A 12,568-nucleotide genomic window follows, 5' to 3' on the forward strand; every position below is an offset into this window, starting at 1 on the left:
TTTTTTTTTTTTTTTTTTTTTTTTAATTTTATCAAAATCATATCTTTCTCAATTAAACTGCGTTAGCGAGTAGAACTCGAAAACTACATGGATATTGTACTCTTGATTATTGTCCAAGTTATTGTAGTACTTTATAGAGCATAGGATTAAGATACTTTTTTTTTTTTGGGAATCTAGATTTGATTGAGCTACCTATAATTGAATAATTAGACTACAAATCCTATAATTTAAATCTATTGCATTTAGTCCCACCAAAAAGTTATGGGCTCATAATTGGGCTCGATTTAGTCCAAAACAATAATCTCTTTGTAATACCCAATAAAACATGGAAACCGATTCACCAAACCCAAAAAAAAAAAACAAAGTAACTGATTGTAAGGGGAAAAAGTTCCGGTGATAGTCCGACGGGAAGAGGCGAAAATTTGAACCTTTTTCGTCCACAAAAACAAACTCGATTGAAACATCAAGCGGCATCCAATTTCATCAATAATTGGCCGAATCTAGTGAGATCAACACTATGTGTGTTATCATAGTGCAAGGTAAGCAATTTCAGTTTCTTAATTTGTATTGTTGGTGGGTTTTTGAATTCTATCAGGTTTTCATTTTCTTTCATAAATCTAGTTTTCTTGCAAGTAATCAATGGATCAAAATTGAGATGGGTAGTCCACGATCAACGCCCAAAGCAAGGTTCGCCATCGTTTATATCATGTCGGTTAACTTACTCAATTATCTGAAATTTGTTTTAGATGAAAATTAGATTAAGGAAATTTCCAAATAGGTTTCTCAAATTAATCTCTAGATCCCCAATGATGACAATATTGAAATCTAAATCGGGATCCTCCTCTTTTGATTATATTGCTTTGTCATATTATCATTATCTATGATTAACAGGAAAAATATTTATAAAATTTTACCATCAGCTCTACTTCTATACTATTCTTGAATCCACAAACTCCTCCGATATCCAAATAATTAATCTTGAAGCCTCTACGACATTTTTAGGAATCTAATGTCTTATTGTAGACTCTTTCTTTATAAAAACTGCGTTGAACCGATCTTAGACAAATCTCATGAAAAAATAGGTCCCAACTGAAAGTCTTAATAGATTTCAACATGATAGGTAATGCAATGTTTGCAAAGATATAAAAAGAATGTATAGCAACTTAAACAATTTGATTTCATGTAAGACACATAAATCCACCATTGATCATCACTCACGCCTTCACCAATACCTACCTGTAATTCAGCCAACCGAGAATAAGCCAAAGCAATATAAAGTAAACCATAAGTTCTAAAACTTAGTGTAATACTTAAATAAATACATACCTAAGTAACATAAGTTACTTCGTGTCCAGAAATTGCCTATATGTTTTGAAAAACTTCTTTGAACACCACATTCATGGTTTTCTTTTGTGGTTTCCCATCTTTATCAACGATTAACACCTTAAGCCCCTTCTTAGAAATAACTCTTGATAAAGCAACATAGAGCTGGCCATGTGAAAAACATGGTCGGGGTAAATACAAACCAACGTTGCTCAACGACTGTCCTTGACTTTTATTAATGGTCATTGCAAAGGCGACAACCAATGGCAATTGTCTTCTACGCATGATGAAAGGAAGTTTTGTGTTTGAAGGAGTTAACAATAATCGTGGGATCAACACTTTATCTCCAACTCTATCTCCTGTAATGATAATAGCTTCCAAAACAAATTCTGCCATTTGTGTAATCTGTAAACGTGTACCATTCATTAGCCCACCTCTTGCATCTATATTCCTTAATAGCATGACTGGACATCCAACCTTCAACCTAATGCTGTGGTTCGGAATCCCAGAAACCTTTATGATGTTCAAGAACTCTGGAGTCATCACTGGATTGTTGGCAGAACGCTTATCAGAAGGCTCAATAGAGTCTGAACTTAAGTATATATGTTCTTGACCTACAAAGAGATTTTAATAGTTATATAATAGCTGTAAGATTATTAAAACAACATAATAGAAGAATAGGTCCTTACCTTCTAGTTGGTCAAGCATAAAGTCGTTGTTAATGCCCACATCCTCATTGGTTGGGCACAAAATTGCTCTTTCTTGGAAAAATTTAGGATCAGTCTTATCCTTCAATAATTTTGGATCTCCATAAACCTCCTTGGTTATTGCTTCTATGGGATCACTTGCATTGTTTATTAGTAACTCATCGGGGATATCAATCAAAACCTCACCGTCATTAGGCTCCGAGAGTTTACATTCTCCAACAGCAAGAATCCACTCTGAGAACTCGTTAATATCATTTGTCTCAGTCATACTCAGCTTACCAGACATTAGGCGCATATTTTTTGTAAGCCTTGAAACTTTACAATTATCCCAAATATAAGAAGCATTTAGTGCAGCTATACAAATTTCTGCCCTCCTACCACCTTGAATGACCGGCAAAACTTGTCTGAAATCACCTCCAAACACAACGACTTTTCCACCAAAAGGCCTATTGTTTTCACATCTAATAATATCAGACAAACTTCTATCTAATGACTCAAAACAATGTTTGCTCATCATTGGAGCTTCATCCCAAATTATTAAAGATGCTTCTTCCACTAAGTTTGCAAGATCACTTCCACGCTTAAGGTGACAAAAACTAAACTCATGAGGGTTTAACGGGATACCAAACATTGAGTGAGCTATCCTCCCACCTGCTAACAGTAGTGAAGCAATCCCACTGGATGCCAAATTGAGTACAATGGCCCCTCTACTTCTAAATCTAGCAGATAGAGTATTATAAACAAATGTTTTCCCAGTACCTCCAAAACCATAGATGAAAAATACACCACCAGTGTCGTTATCAACCGCGTTTACAATCTCAGTATAAATATGCTTATGCTCTTCAGTCATCTGAAGCAACCATTGATCATGTTTTCTTTTCTGGTCATCACGATCATAATTTTGTTCATCAATGATCTGCACATTGGTGTTATCAACTATTCCTTCAGGCAACTGCGGCATCGAACCAAAATTTGTTAGAGCTGTTCCGTTCCTTCTCAATATGTTATCAATATCTTGGAGTGCAATCCTCTGTTTATCTTCATCTGACAACATTAGGTCTAAAAAAGAAAAGTAAATATTATTGGTACGGTAATTTAATATATAGTAAATATGAGTTAACAATTTTAATTGAACTAATTTATTATTACCTAGCTGATTAAAGTATAATCGCCTCTCCCTTTGAATCTCATCACAAAGAAGTTCCCAAGTTTTGTTCCAAACCAATTCTGGCTGGGATAAACTGCTTGACTGTAGCATGACAACAAACATATAACGAAGGTATTTCTCAGAACCCCAATGACTTGTCCTCAATATATCATCAATATATTCTTGATCATTATCTAGTAATCCTAGAGCATAACATGCCTCTTTATATGTTTTGTAAACAATCCCCTTGACCGTTTTCAGATCATCATAACTTTGTGGTCCTAATCGCACATTAAGAACTCTTAGATAATAACCATCTTCAAACCCAATTGGGACATAATTTATCCTCCCTATAGCTTTCCCTGGTCGTTTGCGCAAATTAAATTGCCTCTCTTTCCCATCGTACGTGAAATATTCAGGAATTTGAACATAGGTTAAACCCCTTGTTATCTCACTAACCTTGTTTAGTTCAAACCAAGCCAAAAACATAGTATCTAGTAATTCTGATCTATGCAAAACATACTCAACCTCATCATCAGCTTTAAAGTATATCAGTTGCTGCCCCTCTAGGTGAAATGATAGCCTCTGAACAGATATTGATCTATGATGTATTGGATTTTTTAGAAGCCTCCACCCTGCTTTGCATGCAGATACGTACCTGGTACACAAGAAGAGTTATTGATATTTGCCTTTATTAATGTGAAATCATATCTCAAATATTATCTATATTCAAATAGTATAGATAGGATAAACCTGCAACCAAAGAAATCTTGTATATCATTTTTCGGCTTCTCCCCAGAAACAGAATTTTTTGAACTTGATTTAGTGTTACCTGTAACTGTAGTTTTCTCTGAATGTTCAACAACAACCACTACCTGATCCTGACCTTTGGTTATATACTTGAATAAGTATTTTTATAGAGCCTGATTGGTTGCACCACTCTACATTAATGTGAGCTCTGTACCTTAGCAACAACTTTTTGTTGTAAGGTATAACATAGCGATTATCACACTTAAACCCATTTTTCTCAACAAAATTTTTGCTCCTTCTTCTTCTGTAAACCGGAAATCCTTCTTTGTCAACAGTTGTATGCTCCACGTATTTCTTTAGATAAAACTTTGTACACTTCCCTTCTTCCATACATGGTGAATTTGGGTTAACAGCTCCCCAAGGGCCATGAATCATTGTTTCCTTTACAATGTCGAAAAGTATTGGATCTTTATTCTTGTTGGGGATTTCAGCGGATATCAACTTGTCAATGTCCTCAGCTTTTGGCAATTTTGAATCTGGGTGCATCCATAGCAAGATATGAGCATGAGGTAGACCTCTTTTCTGAAACTCGATGGTATACATGGCTACAATAATTAGCAAAAACATTGGTTAGATAAATATATATATCAAACATGACATAGTACTCAACATCAAAAATATTAAATAAAAACTAAGGCATGTAAACTTACAGCAAACTGTCTTCCCTAGGATATGTTTTCTGGTAAAGTCGTCCATGAAGGAATTTAGTTTCATCTTGAAAACTCTACTTATAATATCTGGCCTGTCATCAGGGTTCAGATTTCGAGTACCAAAATATCTGACCAGCTCAGGCCATTTAGGGTTACATGTGAATGTGATGAATAAGTCTGGAAATCCATAGTGCTGACATATAGCCATTGCATCCAGATACATATTTCTCATATATCTTGGACCCCCAACAAAAGTAGCTGGTAAATAAAATTTGGTACCTTGTTCATTCGAATTATATATAGTTGTACAGTTTCCAATTAAGTTGCGAGTTAATGAGCAAAACAATAATGGTAAGTAGAATTTATTTAGTGTAATATTTTCTTATTGTTTTTGGAAACATTGCATCCGGTAATTATGCTAATTATTATCATTTCCTAGTTAGAAATGTCTTAATTTGAGTAAATGGGACATAAGGTTAGTTTCCCTTTCAACATGAGTGATATACGAAATTTTGCTAATGTTTGATTTTACCTAATTATTAAATGCTTCATTTGCGTGATTATGAACACATAAATATATATTTGTGTTTCTTTAGTATTGGTATTATTAAATGCTTCATTTGCGTGAGAATGAATATATAAATATATATTTGTTAACCTTTAGTATTGGTATTCGTTTTTGTTTATGGTATACAATATCTTCGTAATTATAGTAGTCATTACCTTTTCTTATGTAGAGAATTATGTTGTGTTTGGAAATATTTCGATCTATTGGACCACTGTATTTATTACGTATATTGGTAATGGATTGTTGGATATTACACGTTTGGCCCACTCGCACTAATTTAAATGTCGAGACTTTGTTGAAGCATAAAGACTTTATTTGGTTATACTATTATGTAATCTGACTCCGAATTGCTTATAAATGATCCGAATTAATTACACCCGGGTTAGAGAAGGATCCGTGATTTTTTACATCGACATTTACTTCAATGTCCTTCTTATCTTGTATGCTTTTAAATTTATTCAGGGGCATATTATGTCATATATTTTGATGTGTCATTTTTGTCTTGAAAAAGTGCTTCCCTTTTAATAGTATAGATAGTTAGTGTAAAAAAATAGAGATGAAAATAGAGTTGCTCTATATATAGAGCAATCTGAAGCAAATATTGCTCTATAATAGACTTTTGACTCTAAAATAGAGTGGGGTTGGAGATGCCATTATACAAACCACAAAATATGCATAATCTCTTTAATACCAAATGATTCTTTCTCTATTTAACATTAACTAGGTTGGTACCCGCGCTATGCCGCAGATTATTTTAGATTAGTTTTTATTTATTAATTTTATTTTGTACTTTTTGGAATACTATTTGTTTTTATGTTGTTTGGAATCAGATATATCATAATTAATAAAGTTTTTTGTAGTGATTAATAATATGTTTTTTTGTATTCGTATTTTTATAATTTGTTGTAGTTTTCAAAGTAAAAATTGAAGAAAAAATTAGAGTTAAACAAATTGTGGTTACTGTAATTTTTGTTACACATTGGTACGTGAGTCCGCATAAATGGTTTTTAGAAAAATTAATTACTTAGATAAATAAACATTCAAATTTACTATAATGATATATAAATTGGATGATATTGTATATAAATGTGACTTTTTATTATAATTCAAACTTACTCATTACATATATATATATATATATATATATATCACTACCAAGTACAATATTTTTGTCAATCAAGCTCAATAATTGAAGCCATCCAATTTAGTTCAATTTTCCAATACAACATGATAAACCGAGATAAGATTTTCCTTTGTAAGTATTATTAGCGTGGACGTTGATTAGTTAGCTTGACGACTTTAGAATAAAGTGTTTGGTTTAAATCATTGTCAACTTCTCCACACGATATCCTTTATAAAGCTTTGAAGTCTTGGCCATGCTTAGGAGAACCAACGGTTTGAACCAAACATCTTGAATCACTTTCTCATATGAAGGTGGCGATTCTGTTTTTAATGGTGTTCTCTATATGGCATGTGTTAGTTGTTTCGTTTTGTCCATAACTCATATCTTGAAGAACGCCTCCAACGATTTTAGATATTGCAACTACATAACCGATCATGATTCCAATCTATCATCTGTTGTTTGTTACAAATCAAAGATGAAGCTTTTGAAATTTACTAAGATCGAAAGGGAAATAAATAATGATAATTTTTACATAGAGAGTTCTGCAGTAGTAGTAAGTAACATTATTGTACTAAACCTTGAAAAAAAAAACGTTATAGTCCAAAGCATCAATTTGCTCAATATCATCTTCATTTAAGACCTAAGTCAACAAAAAAGAGGTGAATCAATTTTACACAGACAACATCTTTACCTCAATTAGACCTACGATTCTAAAAGAAATTAATGAATTTTTTCATGCCTAACTTGCTCTTTCGTGAATTTTATTAATCTTTTGTATATCAGACGACAATTGTGTGGTTAGGGAGGGACTTGCCTGAGAAATTGATATCTCTATGTCTCTCTTATCTTCTTCCTTCATCTTCACATCACTATCTCTCTCTCTCTCTCTCTCTCTCTCTCTCTCTCTCTCTCTCTCTCTCTTTTCAAATTTCTTCCCTATCCTAATCTTTAACTTCGCTTCTTCTTCTGTAGATTTTGATAAAATTATTGTTAGAATTAATCAAAGGTGAATTTGGTGAGATTGCTTTGCCTCTTTAACAATGACCTAAGCTTCTTCAATGTATCTTGCCGCATGAGTCATGCGTTTTCTTCTCTTTTTGATTGTTTCATTGAAGGTAAATCTTTGTGACGATTCTTTTGTTCCTTCTCTCTAACTGAATTCAAGAGAAGTTAATGTGAAGGAGACGAACAAACAATTAGAGTCTTGGTGTTTTTCTTTTATTATGTCTGTAAGAGTTTATGAAGTGAAAGACAACGTGATGTGGCACATAGGGATGTCAATCGGCCTGGCTCGACCCGGTCCGGCTTGAAATCCGCAAAACCTGCATATATTTGAGCCCTTCTCGGCCTGGTCCAAAATATTTTCGAGCGTATATTTCAAAGTCCGGTCCGGCTCTAACAGAGCTACAAGACTTTTCGAGCTTTTCCGGGCTTATCTTACAGATAAAAAATTCACACTTATAAGTTAGTTTATAACATGTCTTAAAAAGCAATGTTTAAAGGTGCAATATAAAACAAATCAATCAAAACTTAAATAACTCATCTATATTCACTAAAACCAACTTAATCTAAAACAAGTAAATAACTTAAGACCAAATAAATTTTTATACTTTAACCAAATAAAAATATAGATAATTTATATAAAATATCACAGATAAAGATTTTAAAAATATTTAGTAAGGGTATTAAGTAAATATGAAAACTAAGATTAGAGTTTTAAACTTTATTTACAATCAAATATTGCAATCAAACAATCATGTTAAAAAAAATATAATTATATTTGTCTAATGGCTTTTCGGGCCGTTCCAAACCCCATTGGACTAAGTCCTAAAACTCTTAAGTTCGAACGGGCTGAGTCCAAAAAGCCCAATTTTCTGGATATATATTTAAGTCAAAGCTCAGTGTTTTTCAAAGCCGGGTCGGGCCGGACCATCCTTCAGGCTCTAGGGCTTTTCGGGCGGTCTGAGCCTCATTGGACTAAGTCCTAAAATTCTTAAGCCCGAACGGACTGAGTCCAAAAAGCCCAATTTTTTGGACATATATTTAAGTCCGAGCTCAGTGTTTTTCAAAGCCGGGTTGGGCCGAACCAGCCTTCGAACTCTGGGCCTAATTGATATGTCTAGTGTCACATAGTTTTTTTATTGGTTTAAAAATCTTAGTTATATTAATTAAAATGTTTTTATTGGCTATTGATTTTAATTGATGTGTCAACACCAACTTGACTGTTAAAGCTGATGTGTCATCACCTTGTGAAAAACATCCAAGTTTCATTGTATTGATTACAAAATATGTTAAGAAGACTTTCATAGTTAATATTTGAATATTAAAACAAAAGAAAGTCAACATTTTATTTTTGTCAAAAGATTAAGCTATGCAATTTTGCCGTGTTGGACGATAAAATAATACACATTTTTAAAGATATAAACTAGATTCAGACCCGTACGTACTTGCGGGATTGTTTTCAAAAACTAAATATTTTTTTATTTTCTTTTTGAAAATAGAGTTTACAGTAATTTGGATTGTTGTTATAATTCGTCTATGGACCATAAAAGGGAGTAAAAAATGTATTTTGAATCAAGTAAAGAATTTGTCAAGATGATCCTATAATGGCCATGTATGTAATAGATTAATAACATTTCAATCGTATAGTTTGGTTGTATTAGTTATTAACTCTATGTTTAAAGTTTTGGCCTAACAAATATGTGATGGGCTTGATATAGCCCAAAAATCTTATCCATTTTCCATGTCCACTAAAGTTATCTAAACCGATCACATTTTTTTTTCCTAAAAACTCACTGAAAGAGAAAAAAAAACAACTTCTGGAATTCTCCGACCCAAACAATTACATAACTGAATGGTATAGATCAATATGTTGATAGATGTTTAAATAATGTATGTATGTAGTATACGCACTAATGTAAAACACTAATATACATAACTTACTTCGAGACAAAATCGAGGACACTAGGATTGTCGGAGTTAATCAGTAACAAAGACATATCATACGCACTTGCTATGGATCTTTCACCTGTATATTTCATAGTCAATTAATTTATTTTTTAATCTATACTATTAAGGTGAAAAGATATAGTTTATAATTTTTATGACCATTGAACATATTGATCTTCGCCAGTTGTAGCTAGCATGTAACCATATTGTTGGCAGCGTTCTCACAAGCAGCCCACATGGTATCAGCATATCTCCCCCATAATTTACAGGACAAACAATTGTCACTGAGGAATTAAAAGAGAAGCTTATAATATACTTTTTGTGTTACCAAATTATTATATATTATGATTGAAATTTTAATTCACCTTGTGTCCCGTAGCTTAACCTCAAATCTCTTAAAAATCTTTCCATTGTTTTCAGTTGTTTTTATAGCACCAATGTTCCAATGTTAACAACTTGACCAAGAACATCTACATAGGAAAAAAATTTTTAAAGGATATCGTGAAATACATAGATAACATTATGAATAAACTGATCAAAAGCTAACATACCAATTAAGATGTTTTCATTGATACCATCATCAGCAGTTATGGTTTCAAAGCTATGCAAGTGCAAATACCATTCATTTGAGAGTGAAGGAGATCGAGTAATGATTGTTGTGTTAGTTAGGGACATCTTGAAAACATGTTTCGTTGCCCTAAACTTTCCTATCGATTTAGTCAACTGGAAATTTGAAACGACCCAACCCGTTTTTTTTTAAATACTATATATATAATTAAGCATCCCATACTACTTAATTAAATCAACCCAAACCACAAAACATCATTTAAACCAGCCATAACCATCTTTTACAGCGGAAACGTACAAACAATACCAAACCAACATATCCTTAATATAATAACATTCCTAACCATTCTATCCAACAACCTATCATAACTCNAATTAATTTATTTTTTAATCTATACTATTAAGGTGAAAAGATATAGTTTATAATTTTTATGACCATTGAACATATTGATCTTCGCCAGTTGTAGCTAGCATGTAACCATATTGTTGGCAGCGTTCTCACAAGCAGCCCACATGGTATCAGCATATCTCCCCCATAATTTACAGGACAAACAATTGTCACTGAGGAATTAAAAGAGAAGCTTATAATATACTTTTTGTGTTACCAAATTATTATATATTATGATTGAAATTTTAATTCACCTTGTGTCCCGTAGCTTAACCTCAAATCTCTTAAAAATCTTTCCATTGTTTTCAGTTGTTTTTATAGCACCAATGTTCCAATGTTAACAACTTGACCAAGAACATCTACATAGGAAAAAAATTTTTAAAGGATATCGTGAAATACATAGATAACATTATGAATAAACTGATCAAAAGCTAACATACCAATTAAGATGTTTTCATTGATACCATCATCAGCAGTTATGGTTTCAAAGCTATGCAAGTGCAAATACCATTCATTTGAGAGTGAAGGAGATCGAGTAATGATTGTTGTGTTAGTTAGGGACATCTTGAAAACATGTTTCGTTGCCCTAAACTTTCCTATCGATTTAGTCAACTGGAAATTTGAAACGACCCAACCCGTTTTTTTTTAAATACTATATATATAATTAAGCATCCCATACTACTTAATTAAATCAACCCAAACCACAAAACATCATTTAAACCAGCCATAACCATCTTACACAGCGGAAACGTACAAACAATACCAAACCAACATATCCTTAATATAATAACATTCCTAACCATTCTATCCAACAACCTATCATAACTCTAACCAAGGTTCCAACAAATAACCATAAATAACCAACAACACACAAATGAGACCCTAGATCATCCTCCTCCTCATCGCCTTGATTCCACGTTCACACTTGCCTTTACCCGCACCGCAAACACAAATTGAGATGCATGAGTATTTAATAAACACTCAGTGAGGCCATCCTCCCATCTACTGGGCTATACACACAAGCAACTGAGATTCTATTATTAAAGCCAACAACCAAAACGCAAATAACACAACAAACCAGGAAAACAAGACTCGGTTAAGTCTGGTGTCGACCGACACTAAGTCGGTGTCGATCGACGCTAACGCGTTAATGGTGTCGACCGACACTAGGTCGGTTTCGACCAACACTCAACCAACATGGTGTCGACCGACACAACCTGGTGTCGATCGACACCACCTTCGCAGAATCGATCTGCACGAAGCCGAACGACGAACCTCCATTCCAAACCGCTTCTAAACCCTCCCAAACTCTTCCAAACTTCTCATGAACCTATGGGAACATGAAAACAACCAACCCACACAAGCAAAAACACCACAAACACAAAGAAACATCCAAAACAACAGAGATCTCAGGCTTAGATCAGCCATGGTCAAGCACTCACCTCTTTTGCAGGAAGATTCTCACTCAAAAACGACGAATCCAACACTTAGAAGCCTTCTCCTTCGTTCCTAACACAAGATCTTCCCTCCACAGCAATAGATCTCTCAAGAACAACAAAGGATCTCACAAATCTCTTTCAAAAACGTTTTCTCCTTCTTCTCTCTGCTTCTCTGTCCAAAAATGGCTAAAATGACGAAATAAGTCGAGTTCCCCTTTTAAACTCGAGTTTAGGGCTTCTCTTAAACCAACCACACAATTCGGACGATTAAAATCGAACCAATCGAACCTTCAGCAAACGGTGTTGACCGACACCACATGTGGTGTCGATCGACACCCTAACCAAAATTCCAGANATTTAACCCTCGAGATCTCGGTACCAGGGGAACTACTCATCCCCTCCGGGGAACAAATCATCCCCTAGGAGATCTAATCATCTCCTCTGCCGCTCTCAGGGTCGCAACCCGTCAAGCCCACAGTGCACTAGGAAAACTAATCATCCCCTAAGGAGAACTAATCATCTCCTCCGGAGAACTAATCATCTCTCCCAAGAGAACTAATCATCTACTCATGAGCAAACAAGTCCTAATGTCTTTAAGCATCTCCTGACCGGAACCACCTTCCGTGGTTTGCGTAAAACATCANAGGCGTTACAATTCTCCCTACCAATAAGGATTCGTCCTTGAATCCCGCAATATTGTCCCTCCACCAACAACCCCCGTGCAACCGTCACCACGGCCTGCACAATATCCGACCGGACTGAACACTATCATCCCAACTATTTCTGTGCAACTGTCGCAACAGCCCGCACATCCACATGTTACAACGGTCCACACAGCCCTGACTCCACTAGTCATCACAACGCAAAAAAAGGACAAGATCAATCCCGACCTCCGAG

At 34.3% G+C, this 12,568-nt stretch overlaps 1 protein-coding gene across 1 annotated transcript in view; it reads right to left on the bottom strand.

The window, feature by feature from the left end:
• The window catches only part of LOC104708748 (ATP-dependent DNA helicase PIF1-like), a 13,424-nt gene continuing 2,218 nt past the window's right edge, over window positions 1,363-12,568 (bottom strand). Inside the window, exons 2-5 of the mRNA XM_010425368.1 lie at window positions 4,240-4,532; window positions 3,180-3,279; window positions 2,013-3,089; window positions 1,363-1,937 (exon numbers count right to left, since the gene is read on the bottom strand). Coding sequence (XP_010423670.1) covers window positions 1,363-1,937; window positions 2,013-3,089; window positions 3,180-3,279; window positions 4,240-4,532 — 2,045 coding nt within the window. The remainder of the gene's footprint in view (window positions 1,938-2,012; window positions 3,090-3,179; window positions 3,280-4,239; window positions 4,533-12,568) is intronic.

Source organism: Camelina sativa, chromosome 1, assembly GCF_000633955.1.
Source record: "Camelina sativa cultivar DH55 chromosome 1, Cs, whole genome shotgun sequence".
Lineage (NCBI taxonomy): Eukaryota > Viridiplantae > Streptophyta > Magnoliopsida > Brassicales > Brassicaceae > Camelina > Camelina sativa.